This window comes from Xenopus laevis, chromosome 1S (assembly GCF_017654675.1).
Source record: "Xenopus laevis strain J_2021 chromosome 1S, Xenopus_laevis_v10.1, whole genome shotgun sequence".
NCBI classification, from domain to species: domain Eukaryota; kingdom Metazoa; phylum Chordata; class Amphibia; order Anura; family Pipidae; genus Xenopus; species Xenopus laevis.
The window spans coordinates 201,606,729-201,627,750 of NC_054372.1; the positions used below are offsets into that span (position 1 = coordinate 201,606,729).

The window sequence follows — 21,022 nt, forward strand, 5'->3', positions numbered from 1 at the left end:
ACAATACTGATTACAATACTGATCTGATCTCGATACAATTACCTGATACTGAATACATACTGATCTGATAACAATACCTGATACAATACTGATATGATTCTGATACGAATACTGATACAATACTGAATGGAATCCACTGATACTGATACTGATAACTGATACTGATACAATACTGATACAATACTGATACTGATACAAACTGATACTAATACTGATACTGTACAATAACTGAATACTCATACTACTGATTACTGATAAAGTACTGATACATCACTGATACTGATCAATACTGATACAGATACTATACATACTGATAACATACTGGGATACAAACTGAATGACTGATAATGATACATATGAATAACTAAATAAATACTGATACAAATACTGATACGATACAATACTGATACTGAATACTGATTATGACAATACTGGATACAATATGATACAATACTGATAACGTGATACAATACTATACATACTGATATCAGACTATTGACATAACAGCATACTGGATACTGATACAAAACCTGATACTGATACAATACTGATTACTACTAATACTGATACAATAAACTTGATACTGATAACTGATATGATATGATCTGATACAATATCGATACAATATGATACAGATATGATACAATACTGATACTATACAATACTGATACTCGATACATGATATGGGATACAATACTGCAATACAATACTGATACAATACTGATACTCGATACAATCTGATTCATACGAATACAAATATGATACCATACTGATAACAATCTGATACGATACTGATACAATACTGATACAATATGAATACATACTGATACAATACTGATACTGAACTGACTACAATTCTGATACATACTGCATGACAATACTGATACTGATCAATATGATAACAATATTGATTACACTACTGATACTTGATCACATAACTGATACTGATACAATACTGATACAATACGATACTGATACAATACTGATACTGATACTGATACTGATACAATACCTGGATACTGATACTGATATCTGATCCAATATGATATAATAATGAATACTGATAAATTACTGATACAAATACAATACAATACGATACAATACTGAGTACAATACAATACAATACTGATCAAATATGATACGATCAATACTGATACAATTACAAACAATATGATACATACTGATAAATACTATCTGATCATACTGATAAAGCTGATACAATAATCTGATAACCATACTGAATAAATACCTGATACAATACTGTACTGAACTGATACAAATACTGATACTCGGGATTCAAATATTGATACAATACTGTACTGATACAATACTGCATACAACTGAGTACAATACTGATACAATACTGATACAATACTGATTACTGATTATCTGATACAATACTGATACAACTACGAATACAAACTACTGGGATACAATACTGATACTTGATACTAGATACTGAACTGATATAATACCAATACTGATAATACTGTACAATCACTGATACTGATACAATACTGATAAATAACTGATACAAATTGATAACACTACTGATACTGATACAATACTGATACTGATACAATTACGATACGATACTGAACTGAATACAGTTATGGATCTGATACTGGATACTGATACAATACGATACTGAACTGGATACTGATACAAATATGGATACAATACTGATACTGTCAATACTGATACATACTGATACAGATCTGATAACAATACTTGATACAATACTGATATGATTCAATATGATACTGATACAATACTGATACATACTGATAAGAATACTGATACAATACTGATTGGAATTCTGATTCTGCTACACTATACTGATACTGGATACTGGATACTGAACAATATTGATATAATAATGTATACTGATAAATACTGATACAATCTGATACAATACAATACGATACAATACTGATACTAGATACAATATGATACATACAATACAATACTGATACAATACTTGATACAATACAATACTTGATACACGATACTGAATACTGATGCAATACTGATACTGATACAGATACTGATACAATACTGGATCCACCATATGATACAATACAGTGATACTGATACTGATTTTCCAATACTGACTGATACAATTACTGATACAATACTGATACTGTACATTACTGATAGGCTGATCAATACGAGATACCAGTACAAACGATACAGTATAACTGAGTTAGCTGCTACAATACTGATTATAATAATGATACTGATAAATACTGATACTGATACAATACTGATAAAATCACATACTGATACAATATGGATTACAATACTGATACAAATACCTTGATTACAATCACAATACTGATAAATGACTGATACTGATACAAATACTGATACAATACTGATCAATACAATACTGATTACAATACTGATAACTGATACATATACGATATCTGATATATACTGAACTGATACAATATGATACAATACGATACATACAATACTGATTACAATCTGATTACTGATACAATCTGATACAGTACAACAATACAATACTTGATACAATTACTGTACTGATACAAATACTGATACATACTGATACTGAATCAATACTAGGTATACAATCTGTACAATCTGGATAAATTAATCTGAATACAATTGATAATATCTGAAATACTGATAACTCGATTACAGTATACTGATACTGATATCTAATACTGATAAACCTGAACTGATACACATATTGATATAATAATCGATACTGATAAACAATACTGATATGATACAGATATTGATACAATACACTGACTACAATATGGATAGATCACCCTATGCCGCCCTGCCCCCATCCGCACGTCGTAATTGGTTGGAATAACATATGATACAATAATGATACAACTACAATACTGATACCATACTGATACTGATGACAGATACTGATACTGTATAATACTGATTACTGAATACAATTACTGGATACAATATGGACTACAATATGATAAATACTGATACTGATACTGATTACATATATGTACTGTACATGACTGATACAATACCGATATACTTGATACAATACTGCACAATACTAATTAATACTGATACAATATGGTCAATATGATACTGATACTTTGATATCTGAACAATACTGATACTGATACATACTGAACTGATACTGGATGCTGATACTGATACAAAATACTGATACATACTGATTACTGATACAATACTGATACATACTGATGATCTGATACAATCTTGGAACAATACGGATGACTGTGATACAATACTGAACTGATCAATACTGATACGATACAATACTGATAATACTGGATACAATACTGGCATCCTCGATAACTGATTACAATACTTGATCAATATCGAATAAATCTGATCAAGATAACTGATACATATGATACAAACTGATACTGATACTGACTACAAATACTGATACAATACAATACACAATACTTGTACATATACTGATGATACTGATATCAATAGTTGATATATGATAATGATACTGATTACAAATACTGATACAATAGCTGATAACATACAATACGAATTCACAATACTTGATACTCGATACATACTGATCAATACAATACAATACTGACATACTGATACAATACAATACTGATACAATACTGATATGATCACAGAGTACTGTACTGATCAATACTGATACTGAACTGATGTACAATATGATTACAATACTGATAACTGATACTGATCCATACTGTACTGATACAGATACTGAATTATCAATACTGATACTGAAATACATATACTGATACTGAATACAATATCTGATACGAATACAATAGCTGATAACTACTGATACTGATACAATACTGATATAGATATGATAGCTGATTACAATGAACTGATAGTGATATCAATACTGTACAGATAAGCAATACTGTACAATACTGATACTGATACAATACTGATCAATACTGATACTGATTACAATACTGATACAATACTGATAACTGATGACTAATACTGGATAACAATTATGATACAATTACAATATTGATGACGAATGACTGCTGAACTATCTGATAACTGAATTATCAGATAACGTGGATACTGATTACATATGAAAAATACTGATACAATACTGATTAACAATAACTGATACTGAGGATACTGATCAATACTGATACTGATAACAATAGCTTGAATACAAATACTGATGACTGATACATTTCTGATACTGATTTACATTCTGCAATACAATACTAATACGAATCATACGATACTGATTACAATTACTGATATATATTAAGATACGATAGGAACTACCATACTGGATAGCTGATATCAAATATGATACAATACATACTGGGATTACAATACTTGATATGATTACATATACTGAATGACAATAGCTGATCAAACTAATTAACAATACTGATTACTGATGTACAATGCTGATCACAATAATACTTTGATAAAGTCTGAACGTTGTGAATACATATACTGATACTTGATTATATAGTATTCTGTACTGATACATGTATTACTGTATACAATACTTTATACATCAATACAATACTGATACAATACGTGATACTGGGAATTTAATACGATATGACAATTGATCAATACAATACTGATGAACAATATGATATTGGATACCAATTTGATACTGAATCTGAATATGATACTGGATACATACTGATTACATATATGATACTGAGTAGAGACAATATGATCAGATTACCTGATACTGATACAAGTATGGATGACTATGATATGAATTACAATATTGATTGATCTGTATACAGATCTGGATTGACTAAATTTCTAATCTGATACATAAACTGATTACACTATATCTGATACTGATACCTGATACAATTTGATACATATACGAGAACACTATGATACATACTGATACACTACTTGATCAAACTGATACTGATTACTAGATCAATACTGATACAATAGATACAATACTGATATCAATACTGATATGATAACAATTCGATTATAAATAGTAGTATACAGATACTGATACAATACTGATACAATACAATAACTGGATATACTGATACTGATAACATACTGATACAATACAAGTACAATACTGATACAATACTGATACATACAATACTGGCATACAATATGATTACTGATCAATACTGATACTTAGATGACAATATGAATACAATACTGGATATCAATGATGATACTAATACTGATACTGATACTGATCAATTCTGATACTGGCTACATAACTGATACAATACTGATACTGATACAATACTGATAACTTGATACAATACTGATACTAAATTACAATACTGATACAATACTGATACTGATACATATGACTGAAGTATAATAATGATGACGATACAATCTGATCTACTGATACAATACTGCTAAATTAGAATACTGATAAATCTGATACTTGATACAATACTGATACAATAACCTGATACACATACAATAACTTGCTAAAATAACTGATACGATCAATATCTGAAAATACTGAACAATACAATACTGATACATGATACTGATACTGATACAATACTGATACTGATATAATAGCTGATGACTGATACAATATTGATCAAATACTGATAATACAATACTGATATCAATACTGATACTTGATACAAATAGCTGCGATACATACAATATAGCAATACTGATACAATATGATACTGATACCAATACTGATACCATACTGATACTGGTAACAATATGTATTCTGATACAATACGTACATTACTGATACAATACTGATATGCATACTGATACACTAACTGATACTGAACTGATCACATCTGATACTGATACATTGATAAAACATGATTACTGAATCACAATATGATACTAAATAATGATACTGATCAATATGATACTTGATACAATACTGATACATCTCAATATGGATACATACTGATACTGATTACATACTGTGCGATACAATACTGATACGAATACAATACTGATCAATCCTGAAACTGTCATACTGACTGATATATACTGATAACTGATTACACATACTGATACACATACTTGATGACAATTATGAATAATATGATACGATACTGGATACAATACTGATCACTGGATACAATACTGATACAATACGATACTGGGGATACAATACTCTGCTATATACCTCAAATGATACATCTGAACAATTACTGAGGTACGATTACTGGATATACAATACAATCTGATCACTGATAACAAGTGGTGATACTGATACTGATACTGAAACTGATCAATACTGATGACAGATCTGATCTGATACAATCACTGATACAATATGATATGCTACAATACTGCATACAATAACTGATACTGTATAAATACTGATACTGAAAATACTGATTACTCGATACAAATATGATACAATACGTAGCAATGACTGATCCTGATACTGATACAATATATACATATACGAATAAATTACTGGATCATATGATATATGAACATAACTGGATACTGAACTTGATCAATACTGATATCAATAGAAGTACAATACTGATACACTACTGATCGATACAATACTGATACTGATTACTGATATGATTACTGTCAATACTGATACATATTCTGATAGCTGATACAATACTGATACAGATATGATACTGATACATAACTGATGCAATAACTGGATACTGATGACAATACTAATACAATTCTGATGACAAAGACTGATACAATACGGATGACTGATACTTGATACAATATGATACAATATCGTAATACAATACTGATACTTGATACATACTGATCAATACTGGAATACATACTGAATACAATACTGATTACTGATACTAATACTTGATGACTACGATATACAATATGATAATATACGATACAATACTGGGATACGATAGCAAGTACTGATATCAATACTCGATACATATATCTGGATACAATACTGATATAATACAATTGATAACAATACTGGATTCCTGATGATCAATACTGATCAACTGTTACATTAACACTGATAAATATGATAAATACTGATACTGATACATCTATACTGTTACTGTAAATACTGAAAAATACTGATACATACCGATACTGGATACAATACTGATCTGAATACAAATAGCTGATTACAATACTGATGACAATACTGATAACATACTGATACTGATGATATATATGATATGTGATACAATATGTACTGATACTGATACTAATACTGATCAATACTGATACCATACTGATTACAATAATGATACAATACTGATACATATTGATATGATACAATATGATTACACTATGATAAATACTGATATTCATGTATCTGAAATTGATACATACTGATAACTGATGACAATAACGATGTTCAATACTGGGTATATATGATACAATACTGATAACTATCTGATCAATACTGATAACATATACTTGATACTGATCAATACTGATAATGTACAAATACTGATAACTGATAACAATACTGATACAGATACTGTGACAGAACTGATACATACTGATACAACTACTGATTCATACTGTATGTACAATACTGATCAATATCTGATCTGATACATATCTGATACTGATAACATACTTGATTCAATACGATACATAGACTGATACTGTATGACAATACTGATTACAATACTGATACTGATACAATATGAATACAAATACTGAATAAATACTGATACACACTGATGACCATACTGATACAATACTGATACTGATACAATACTGATACTGGTATACTTGATAATACTGATAAATAACTGATACAATAATGATACTGATACTGATACCAATACTGATACAATACTGATACATATACTGATACAATACTGATACAATACTGATATACTGATATACAATACTGATACAATACTGTACAATACTGATACCAATACTGATACATATATACTGGATACAATACTGTACACATACTTACTGATACTGATACAATACTGATACACAATACTGATACAATACTGATACTGATACAATACTGATACTGATACAATTACTGATACACTGATACTGATACATACAATACTGATGACAATACTGATACTGATACAATACTGATAATTAATACAATACTGATACAATACTGATACTGATACGACAATACTGATACAATACTGATACAATACTGATACTGATACTGATATCTGGATACTGATACAATATGAATGACTGATACAATTACTGATACAATACTGATGATACTGATATGTTGATACATACTGATACTGATACAATACTGATACTGTGATACTAATATGATATGATACTGATACATACTGATACAATACTGATACATATACTGATACTGATACAATACTGAATTGATAAATACTGATACTGATTACAATACTGATACATATACTTGATACTACTGATACAATTACTGATACAATAGCTACTGATAATGACTTACAATACTGTAATACTGATAACAATACTGATACAATACTGATACAATACTGACTACAATACTGACTACCAATACTGGATCACATACTTACTGAATACAATACTGATACTGATTACAAATACTATACAATACTGATACAATACTGATACAATACTGATACTGATACAATACTGATACAATACTGATACAATACTGATACTGAACAAATACTTGATAATGATTTACATATGATACTGGACTACATAATATCTGACTACACAAACTGATACAATTACTTGATACAATACTGATACAATACTGATACAATACTGATACTGATACAATACTGATACAATACTGATACAATACTGATACAATACTGATACAATACTGCAGGATTAGGGACCAGAGACACAGGGATGTATTGTACAGAGGGGAACAGATTCATTCCACATATATTGTGTAATAACCCTGTGTATCCAAGTACCTTACATACACTTACACACACACACACACACACACACACAGACAGACACACTCACACACATTCACACACACACAGATACATTGTGTTTCTTTGGTTTCTCTCCCTGAGGTTTCAGTCTGGCAGCTCAGTGACCCAGGGTAGATGCTGAACTATAACTCTTCCTGGCAGATGGAAGTAGAAATCAACTGCAAACATCTTTATTTCTGGGTCACTTACAGCTTTCTCGCCAGTACTGTGCTGATTGGTCCAGGACACTCACATGTCCGTCAAGATAGTGGTGATGTCATTAATAAATTGCAAGATGTCATATGGGAGGAGGATATGGTGTGGGTTACACTGGATGTCACAGCTTTGTTCTCCTCAATCGAACATTCTTTGGGCCTAGAAGCCTTGCAATTGTGGTTAGCTTACTCCAAAATATATTCTGATGAACAAAGTGAATTTATCCTTATTATTTTCTGTATATTGGACGTTACTATCTGCAAAGGTGTGGTATAGATTTTACATAGAAAACTAATGAGAAATGTATAGAATTATTGGATAAACTGTTTTCCCATGAGAAGGGGGTTATAACAACAGATGTGTATAGGAAACCCATTAGCAGAAACTCCCTTCTATTACGGAGTAGTTGTCATCCCGAAGCCCTTCTGGAGGGTTTCCCGATTGGACAATTCCTCTGGTTGAGGAGACTTTGTTCCACTTGGGATGCCTTCCAGAAGGCTGCGATGGACTTATGGGATAGATTGAGTGCAAGAGGCTATAATACACTTACCTTGAATTGAGTAAATGAACGTGCGGTACTTAGTGATCACAAGGTACTTTTGAAGGAAGGAGTAAAGAATAGACATAGACGACAACAGAAAAGAAACAAGAGGGGGGATAATAACACGTACTTTGTGACAGATTATAGTAAAGTATAATCAAAAAAATAGTCCTTAAAGGGATACGGTCATCGGAAAACATGTTTTTTTCAAAATGAATCAGTTAATAGTGCTGCTCCAGCAGAATTCTGCACTGAAATTCATTTCTCAAAAGAGCAAACAGATTTTTTTATATTCAATTTTGAAATCTGACATGGGGCTAGACATATTGTCAATTTCCCAGCTGCCCCTGGTCATATGACATGTGCCTGCACTTTAGGAGAGAAATGCTTTCTGGCAGGCTGCTGTTTTTCCTTCTCAATGGAACTGAATGTGTCTCAGTGGGACCTGGATTTTACTATTGAGTGCTGTTCTTAGATCTACCAGGCAGCTGTTATCTTGTGTTAGGGAGCTGCTATCTGGTTACCTTCCCATTGTTCTGTTGTTTGGCTGCTGGGGGGGGGGGTGATATCACTCCAACTTGCAGTACAGCAGTAAAGAGTGACTGAAGTTTATCAGAGCACAAGTCACATGACTTGGGGCAGCTGGGAAACTGACAAAATGTCTAGCCCCATGTCAGATTTCAAAATTGAATATAAAAAAATCAGTTTGCTCTTTTGAGAAATGGATTTCAGTGCAGAATTCTGCTGGAGCAGCTCTATTAACTGATTCATTTTGAAAAAATGTTCTTTTCTAATGACAGTATCCCTTTAAACATTGGCATTTAATTAATTCTGATCCTTTATTAAATGTACAAAAACCTAGGTTCACATATAGAAAAAATAGATTGATTGCGAGTCACGTATCTCCTAGTATGAAAATAGAATGTAATACATCCAGTTGGATACGCTATTTGGGTACATATAAATGTGGAGCAAGAGTTTGTAAAGCCTGTGGTTATATTAATGTATCTAAGAAATCCAAAAGCACAGTCACTGGGAAAGAGTATAATTGTAGAACTTATATAAATTGTAAAACAGCTTATGTTGTATATTTAGCAACTTGTATATAGGACGTCAGTATGTAGGGAGGACCACGCGGAAAATGAAAGATAGGATATTAGAACACACAGCATGTATTGTAGAAAAGATAAATCTTCTTCTATTGCTGAACATTTCTTAGCCAAGCATAATGGTAATGACAGCGGCACATCTATTCAAGGTATTGAGCATGTTACGTTAGGAAAGAGAGACCTTGAGAAAGGATTAAATAAGAGAGAAGCCTGGTGCACGTTTACGTTACAGACAGAAATGCCGCGTGGCCTTAACAAAGATTGTGAAATTAAACACTTTATAGAGTAGAGTGAGCAACCAATAGAGACAGAGAAATAATACTAACATACTATTGCTACTTTCATTTATAGAGAAAAAAAACAAATGTATACTGTATCTTCATATCTATAGCTCTTATTGATTTTAAATGTTTTTCTTTTAATTTATGGTAATAAATATGGTGGTTGAGATATGAGGGTATGTCCCTTTAAGCGCTAATGGAGAATGTTTTGTCAATAATGTGTGTAGCTATAAAGTTTCATGTTTGAAAAAGAAATGTTATAGGAACTGCCAAAGGGCATGAAACGCGTTAGTAGTAATGGACATTACGCACTTTTAATGTTTGGTAAAAAATAAAGCTTTAATTAATTAGCATTAGTCCGTTCAACTTTGTATTTCTGGGTCACTGCCCGATACCAACTGAATGAAAAAAGATTTTTGAAGCTTAACATTCCCTTTAAATCTAATAGAAGTAAATTTAGATCAGTGATCCTGTGATCCATGTTGCTCTCCGACCCCTTGGATGTTGCTCCCAGTGGCCTCAAAGCAGGAGATTATTTTTTGAATTCCAGGCTTGGAGGCAAGTTTTAGTTGTATAAAAACTAAGTATAGTGTCAAGTAGAATCTCCTGTAGCTGCCAGTCCACATAGGGGCTACTAAATGGCCAATCACAGCCCTTATTTGGCACCCCAAGAACATTTTTCATGCTAGTGTTGCTCCCCAACTCCTTTTACTGAATGTTGCTCACGGGTTCAAAAGGTTGGGGATCCCTGATCTAGAGCAACTCGACTTGCTGAGTTATCATTGAAGTTTGACTACTTGGTAAATCAGTAACTACACACAATCACACCTCTGTGGGTGCAGCAGTGTATATGTGGGTGCAGCAGTGTATATGTGGGTGCAGCAGTGTATATGTGGGTGCAGCAGTGTATATGTGGGTGCAGCAGATGTATATGAGGGTGCAGCAGTGAATATGTGGGTGCAGCAGTGAATATGTGGGTGCAGCAGTGTATATGTGGGTGCAGCAGTGTATATGTGGGTGCAGCAGTGTATATGTGGGTGCAGCAGTGAATATGTGGGCGCAGCAGTGTATATGTGGGCGCAGCAGTGCATATGTGGGTGCAGCAGTGTATATGTGGGTGCAGCAGTGTATATGTGGGTGCAGCAGTGTATATGTGGGTGCAGCAGATGTATATGTGGGTGCAGCAGATGTATATGTGGGTGCAGCAGTGTATATGTGGGTGCAGCAGTGTATATGTGGGTGCAGCAGTGAATATGTGGGTGCAGCAGTGCATATGTGGGTGCAGCAGTGCATATGTGGGTGCAGCAGTGTATATGTGGGTGCAGCAGTGTATATGTGGGTGCAGCAGTGTATATGTGGGTGCAGCAGTGAATATGTGGGTGCAGCAGTGCATATGTGGGTGCAGCAGTGTATATGTGGGTGCAGCAGATGTATATGTGGGTGCAGCAGATGTATATGTGGGTGCAGCAGTGAATATGTGGGCGCAGCAGTGTATATGTGGGCGCAGCAGTGTATATTTGGGCGCAGCAGTGTATATGTGGGTGCAGCAGTGAATATGTGGGCGCAGCAGATGTATATGTGGGTGCAGCAGATGTATATGTGAGTGCAGCAGTGAATATGTGGGCGCAGCAGTGTATATGTGGGCGCAGCAGTGTATATGTGGGTGCAGCAGATGTATATGTGGGTGCAGCAGTGAATATGTGGGTGCAGCAGTGTATATGTGGGCGCAGCAGTGTATATGTGGGCGCAGCAGTGTATATGTGGGCGCAGCAGATGTATATGTGGGTGCAGCAGATGTATATGTGGGTGCAGCAGTGAATATGTGGGCGCAGCAGTGTATATGTGGGTGCAGCAGTGAATATGTGGGTGCAGCAGTGAATATGTGGGTGCAGCAGTGTATATGTGGGTGCAGCAGTGAATATGTGGGTGCAGCAGTGCATATGTGGGTGCAGCAGTGCATATGTGGGTGCAGCAGTGTATATGTGGGTGCAGCAGTGTATATGTGGGTGCAGCAGTGTATATGTGGGTGCAGCAGTGAATATGTGGGTGCAGCAGTGCATATGTGGGTGCAGCAGTGTATATGTGGGTGCAGCCAGATGTATATGTGGGTGCAGCAGATGTATATGTGGGTGCAGCAGTGAATATGTGGGCGCAGCAGTGTATATGTGGGCGCAGCAGTGTATATTTGGGCGCAGCAGTGTATATGTGGGTGCAGCAGTGAATATGTGGGCGCAGCAGATGTATATGTGGGTGCAGCAGATGTATATGTGAGTGCAGCAGTGAATATGTGGGCGCAGCAGTGTATATGTGGGCGCAGCAGTGTATATGTGGGTGCAGCAGATGTATATGTGGGTGCAGCAGTGAATATGTGGGTGCAGCAGTGTATATGTGGGCGCAGCAGTGTATATGTGGGCGCAGCAGTGTATATGTGGGCGCAGCAGATGTATATGTGGGCGCAGCAGATGTATATGTGGGTGCAGCAGTGAATATGTGGGCGCAGCAGTGTATATGTGGGTGCAGCAGTGAATATGTGGGTGCAGCAGTGAATATGTGGGTGCAGCAGTGTATATGTGGGTGCAGCAGTGTATATGTGGGTGCAGCAGTGAATATGTGGGTGCAGCAGTGCATATGTGGGTGCAGCAGTGCATATGTGGGTGCAGCAGTGTATATGTGGGTGCAGCAGTGTATATGTGGGTGCAGCAGTGTATATGTGGGTGCAGCAGTGAATATGTGGGTGCAGCAGTGCATATGTGGGTGCAGCAGTGTATATGTGGGTGCAGCAGATGTATATGTGGGTGCAGCAGATGTATATGTGGGTGCAGCAGTGAATATGTGGGCGCAGCAGTGTATATGTGGGCGCAGCAGTGTATATTTGGGCGCAGCAGTGTATATGTGGGTGCAGCAGTGAATATGTGGGCGCAGCAGATGTATATGTGGGTGCAGCAGATGTATATGTGAGTGCAGCAGTGAATATGTGGGCGCAGCAGTGTATATGTGGGCGCAGCAGTGTATATGTGGGTGCAGCAGATGTATATGTGGGTGCAGCAGTGAATATGTGGGTGCAGCAGTGTATATGTGGGGGCAGCAGTGTATATGTGGGCGCAGCAGTGTATATGTGGGCGCAGCAGATGTATATGTGGGTGCAGCAGATGTATATGTGGGTGCAGCAGTGAATATGTGGGCGCAGCAGATGTATATGTGGGTGCAGCAGATGTATATGTGAGTGCAGCAGTGAATATGTGGGCGCAGCAGTGTAAATGTGGGCGCAGCAGTGTAAATGTGGGCGCAGCAGTGTATATGTGGGCGCAGCAGTGTATATGTGGGCGCAGCAGTGAATATGTGGGCGCAGCAGTGAATATGTGGGCGCAGCAGTGTATATGTGGGCGCAGCAGTGTATATGTGGGCGCAGCAGTGAATATGTGGGCGCAGCAGTGTAAATGTGGGCGCAGCAGTGTATATGTGGGCGCAGCAGTGTATATGTGGGCGCAGCAGTGAATATGTGGGCGCAGCAGTGAATATGTGGGCGCAGCAGTGTAAATGTGGGCGCAGCAGTGTATATGTGGGCGCAGCAGTGAATATGTGGGCGCAGCAGTGAATATGTAGGTGCAGCAGTGTATATGTGGGCACAGCAGTGAATATGTGGGCGCAGCAGTGAATATGTGGGCGCAGCAGTGAATATGTAGGTGCAGCAGTGTATATGTGGGCACAGCAGTGAATATGTGGGCGCAGCAGTGTATATGTGGGTGCAGCAGTGAATATGTGGATGCAGCAGTGTATATGTGGGTGCAGCAGTGTATATGTGGGAGCAGCAGTGAATATGTGGGCGCAGCAGTGAATATGTGGGCGCAGCAGTGAATATGTGGGCGCAGCAGTGTATATGTGGGCGCAGCAGTGTATATGTGGGCGCAGCAGTGAATATGTGGGTGCAGCAGTGAATATGTGGGCGCAGCAGTGAATATGTGGGTGCAGCAGTGTATATGTGGGTGCAGCAGTGTATATGTGGGCGCAGCAGTGTATATGTGGGTGCAGCAGTGAATATGTGGGTGCAGCAGTGAATATGTGGGCGCAGCAGTGAATATGTGGGCGCAGCAGTGTATATGTGGGTGCAGCAGTGAATATGTGGGTGCAGCAGTGAATATGTGGGCGCAGCAGTGAATATGTGGGCGCAGCAGTGTATATGTGGGTGCAGCAGTGAATATGTGGGTGCAGCAGTGTATATGTGGGTGCAGCAGTGTATATGTGGGTGCAGCAGTGTATATGTGGGGCACGTGAGTGCAGTGTGTTACAGTTACAGATGGAGACTTCCCATGTGTCTCACAGACAGACAGACCTCCCTGCAGGAGTTTAGCCTCTGTCCTGTCTCCTGGGAACCTCAAGTGTTTCCATCTGGAGCAGAGACAGTCCTGCAGGGCCAAGAGACTGCACAGCAAACACTCCATTTAACTGCATTTAATCTGCCTGTGAGACTGGCAAATAGCAGAGAGGGGAGAGACAGTCTGGTGCCTATTGGGAGAGTGCAGAGAGGGGAGAGACAGTCTGGTGCCTATTGGGAGAGTGCAGAGAGGGGAGAGACAGTCTGGTGCCTGTTGGGAGAGTGCAGAGAGGGGAGAGACAGTCTGGTGCCTATTGGGAGAGTGCAGAGAGGGGAGAGACAGTCTGGTGCCTATTGGGAGAGAACAGTGATGAGGAGAGACAGTTGTGGTGCCTGTGAGACTGAGCCGTTACTCAGGATTAATCAGGAGCCGACGCTGGTGTCCTGTCGCTGGACTCTCCATCCTGAATATAAAGGGAGATTAGAGAATCAGCAGAAAAACAAGTTGAGCGGAAGCTGCTCCTGGAAATGTCCCACTTGTGTAATTGTGATCTGGGTATTAACCCCTTAACCCTCAGCAATGGGATATTATAGAGCAATAATGAGAAGCCCAGTACAATGGTCTGACACTGGGGGGGGGACACGTTACACTGACACTGGGGGAGTCGGGGAAGGAACACACCACATTGATACAGTAAAACACCCGCAGATCATGTGACAGTTGCCCTATTGCTCTTCTCTCCTTCATTGTTTCCTCTTACCCACAATTCCTTCTGTTTCCTCCCTGTCCAGTGATTTACATATGTGGCCCCCTGGAAATGCTGCACATGATCATCCTCCAGGCTCATAGGGAGAAGCTCACGGACGGAGATTACGTCTTTTTCTATGTGGACGTATTTGGGGAGAGTCTGAGGCCTGATGGGACCAGAGAGGCTAATAAGCCATGGCAAGGAAACCACAGTCAGGAGCTGAAGGAGGCATTCAAGGTGAGGTCTACCCCCTACTGTAAATGATAAGGATATCAGAAGTCACTGAGGGGTTGTTCTGTGACCATATAAAGGCACAAGGCTGCAGGCTGAGTTATACAGGGAACTCTGAGTATCACTCGTGTATTATAAGGGATAATGTACCCCCTACTGTAAATGATAAGGATATTAGAAGTCACTGAGGGGTTGTTCTGTGACCATATAAAGACACAAGGCTGCAGGCTGAGTTATACAGGGAACTCTGAGTATCACTCATGTATTATAAGGGATAATGTACCCCCTACTGTAAATGATAAGGATATTAGAAGTCACTGAGGGGTTGTTCTGTGACCATATAAAGACACAAGGCTGCAGGCTGAGTTATACAGGGAACTCTGAGTATCACTCATGTATTATAAGGGATAATGTACCCCCTACTGTAAATAATAAGGATATTAGAAGTCACTGAGGGGTTGTTCTGTGACCATATAAAGGCACAAGGCTGCAGGCTGAGTTATACAGGGAACTCTGAGTATCACTCATGTATTATAAGGGATAATGTACCCCCTACTGTAAATGATAAGGATATTAGAAGTCACTGAGGGGTTGTTCTGTGACCATATAAAGGCACAAGGCTGCAGGCTGAGTTATACAGGGAACTCTGAGTATCACTCATGTATTATAAGGCATAATGTACCCCCTACTGTAAATGATAAGGATATTAGAAGTCACTGAGGGGTTGTTCTGTGACCATATAAAGGCACAAGGCTGCAGGCTGAGTTATACAGGGAACTCTGAGTATCACTCATGTATTATAAGGGATAATGTACCCCCTACTGTAAATGATAAGGATATTAGAAGTCACTGAGGGGTTGTTCTGTGACCATATAAAGGCACAAGGCTGCAGGCTGAGTTATACAGGGAACTCTGAGTATCACTCATGTATTATAAGGGATAATGTACCCCCCTACTGTAAATGATAAGGATATTAGAAGTCACTGAGGGGTTGTTCTGTGACCATATAAAGGCACAAGGCTGCAGGCTGAGTTATACAGGGAACTCTGAGTATCACTCATGTATTATAAGGGATAATGTACCCCCTACTGTAAATGATAAGGATATTAGAAGTCACTGAGGGGTTGTTCTGTGACCATATAAAGGCACAAGGCTGCAGGCTGAGTTATACAGGGAACTCTGAGTATCACTCATGTATTATAAGGGATAATGTACCCCCTACTGTAAATGATAAGGATATTAGAAGTCACTGAGGGGTTGTTCTGTGACCATATAAAGGCACAAGGCTGCAGGCTGAGTTATACAGGGAACTCTGAGTATCACTCATGTATTATAAGGGATAATGTACCCCCTACTGTAAATGATAAGGATATTAGAAGTCACTGAGGAGTTGTTCTGTGACCATATAAAGGCACAAGGCTGCAGGCTGAGTTATACAGGGAACTCTGAGTATCACTCATGTATTATAAGGGATAATGTACCCCCTACTGTAAATGATAAGGATATTAGAAGTCACTGAGGGGTTAGTCTGTGACCATATAAAGGCACAAGGCTACAGGCTGAGTTATACAGGGAACTCTGAGTATCACTCATGTATTATAAGGGATAATGTACCCCCTACTGTAAATGATAAGGATATTAGAAGTCACTGAGGGGTTGTTCTGTGACCATATAAAGGCACAAGGCTGCAGGCTGAGTTATACAGGGAACTCTGAGTATCACTCATGTATTATAAGGGATAATGTACCCCCTACTGTAAATGATAAGGATATTAGAAGTCACTGAGGAGTTGTTCTGTGACCATATAAAGGCACAAGGCTGCAGGCTGAGTTATACAGGGAACTCTGAGTATCACTCATGTATTATAAGGGATAATGTACCCCCTACTGTAAATGATAAGGATATTAGAAGTCACTGAGGGGTTAGTCTGTGACCATATAAAGGCACAAGGCTACAGGCTGAGTTATACAGGGAACTACACCATTCCATTCTCTCTTCCAATAAGCAGAAAACAACAGTCACTGGTTCTTGTAAATTCAAATTCCAGTGTCTGTCTCTTGTTATTATCTGCACTGCTTGTTCCGACTATTGAAACAATGTAACAGTAGGTCGAGGCTTCCACCACTGCTGTTACTGATAGCAGCCAATAAGATTTAGCTTTTACATTATAAAGTAGAGCAAAGAGTTCCTATGTCAGTAACAGTCAGGGAGAATGCTCAGTAGGGGCTGCTGGGAAATAACAAATCTCATTTCAGGAAAATAGAAAGAAGAAAGCAATAGAAATCAATGGAAAACTACAATTGTGTGTGGGGGTTATTATGTGTATTTGTAATGGAGGGAGCCAATGCTCATCATTTCTTCTCTGTCCAAGTAGTAACACTTCCCCTTTAATCCCTATGGAAACCCCCAGTCCTCATGTATCAGCACTTTATACAGATTATTGATGTATTTGTCTCTGTGGGACTGTCAGACCCATTTGCCCAATAGTAAGAGACTCAATGAGCAGCGGTGATGTATAATGTGATGTATAAAGTATTGTTCCCTCATTCACTAACTCTCTCTCACTTTCCCTTTATTCATTAACCCTCTCTTACACTTTATTCTCTCTCTCACTTTCCCTTTATTCATTAACCCTCTCTTACACTTTATTCTCTCTCTCTCACTTTCCCTTTATTCATTAACGCTCTCTTACACTTTATTCTCTCTCTCACTTTACCTTTATTCATTAACCCTCTCTTACACTTTATTTTCTCTCTCACTTTCCCTTTATTCATTAACCCTCTCTTACACTTTATTCTCTCTCTCACTTTCCCTTTATTCATTAACCCTCTCTTACACTTTATTCTCTCTCTCACTTTCCCTTTATTCATTAACCCTCTCTTACACTTTATTCTCTCTCTCTCTCACTTTACCTTTATTCATTAACCCTCTCTTACACTTTATTCTCTCTCTCTCACTTTCCCTTTATTCATTAACCCTCTCTTACACCTTATTCTCACTGTCTCTCTCACTTTCCCTTTATTCATTAACGCTCTCTTACACTTTCTTCATTCTCTCTCTCTCTCTCTCTCTCTCTCTCTCTCTCTCTCTCTCTCTCTCTCTCACTTTCTCTCATTCATTCACCCACTCTTACACTTTATTGATTCACTAACTCATTTTCCACTTATTCATTAACCCTCTCTTACACTTTCTTCGTTCACTCTCTCTTTCTCTCATTCATTAACCCTCTCTTATACTTATTGATTCACTAACTTTCAAAATGTGTTTGTGTAATTCCTTCCCTCTTATTTCCCTCATTCAATGTCTTGACTCACATTTACCCCCCATTCATTCACTCGCCCCATTCCCTTTGTCTGACTCTCTTTTCTCTCCTTCACTAACTCTTCGTCTCCCCCATTCATTCATACATTCATTTATTCTCCTCTTTGTGTTTCCTATTTTCATGTTTCATTCATTCATTTCCCTTGTGTTTTTATTTCAATACCTGCCATTACTTCTCATGGTATTTTCTTTCATTCAATAACCCCCCATATCTTCCACCTTGGTACTGAGCAGCCTCCAGCTGTACCCCATTATTCCCCCATTATTCCCCCATTATTCCCCCATTCACTCGGCACCTCTTCTTTATTCCCCGACTGCTGTTCCATGTGTTGTTGCTTCATGGTCTCTTGTGGCCTCACACATGATCTCTCCACATCTCACCATAGACAGTGCTTGTGATTTCATATCATCAACCCGAAAATGCAGAATACTTTGAGTTCCAGAAGAAGCTGATCCAGAAATCCAAGGAGGAGTTTGGGGTGGAGCTGAACTACTCTCTGGTAAGTCTGGGGTGTCTCCTACTCCTGACCTTTGATGTTAATTTACATTTGATATTGGTTTATAGTGGTTTTATAGGTCAGACACCTGTAGGGGGCGCTTTAGCTTCTGATGAAGTGACACATGGTCATGAAAGTGTTAAGCTGTTCCTGCGCACATGGTGTGTGTGTATGAAGAATGAACAATAAAGTTTCTTTGTTTTAATCAAGTTTGGTTTCCCCGCACCCTGTGTGATGATGCCGCCACACAACCTAGTTTGTATTGCGTTTATACGACCACAACCAGAGCCGCTCCAGACGGAGTGTTCTGATCTCAGGCTTCAGACTCACTTATCCACCTGCAGTGACGCCCCCCAATACTTCTGGGGTCTCCTCCTACTTGTGATCTCGATAGAGAAGTGTCACTTATTAACCTCCTCACTGCCAGTGGTAGAGCAAAAACGGGGTACATTGTGCCCATTAACAGAGCAGGGGATTCAGTGACTCCCATATTCAGTGACACACCCTTTGCTTTGTTTCATTCCCTCACTCTTCCCTGTGTTTTCCTCATTCATTATCAGTTTGTCTCATTATCCCCTTTACTTACTCAGCTTCCCCTGTCATAGTGACAATCCCTCTTAATCACTGATCACTAGCTCCTCCCCTCCTCCAGACAGCTCCTCCCCCTCCTCCAGATCAGCTCCTCCTCCAGACCAGCTCCTCCCCCTTCTCCAGACCAGCTCCTCCTCCAGACCAGCTCCTCCCCCTCCTCCAGACCAGCTCCTCCTCCATGACAGGCATCAGTGGGTAGGGTTACCCCATGACAAGCATCTGTGGGGAAGGACACCCCTAGCCCATACCTCCCAACATTTTGGAAGTAAAAAGCGCAGCAATTTTTTTGACCACACCTCTTTCTGTGGCCACACCC

General features: G+C 38.1%; 1 protein-coding gene across 2 annotated transcripts in view; it reads left to right on the plus strand.

Annotated features, from left to right (window-relative positions):
* Nucleotides 1-21,022, plus strand: part of npr2.S (natriuretic peptide receptor 2 S homeolog) — a 78,961-nt gene that overhangs the window by 32,931 nt on the left and 25,008 nt on the right. Inside the window, exons 2-3 of one of the 2 annotated variants that reach the window (XM_041580727.1) lie at nucleotides 16,110-16,303; nucleotides 20,062-20,118. In XM_041580727.1, coding sequence (XP_041436661.1) covers nucleotides 16,110-16,303; nucleotides 20,062-20,118 — 251 coding nt within the window. Of the gene's footprint in view, nucleotides 1-16,109; nucleotides 16,304-20,004; nucleotides 20,119-21,022 lie in introns of both variants that reach the window. The other variant, XM_041580726.1, reaches the window with a different exon arrangement.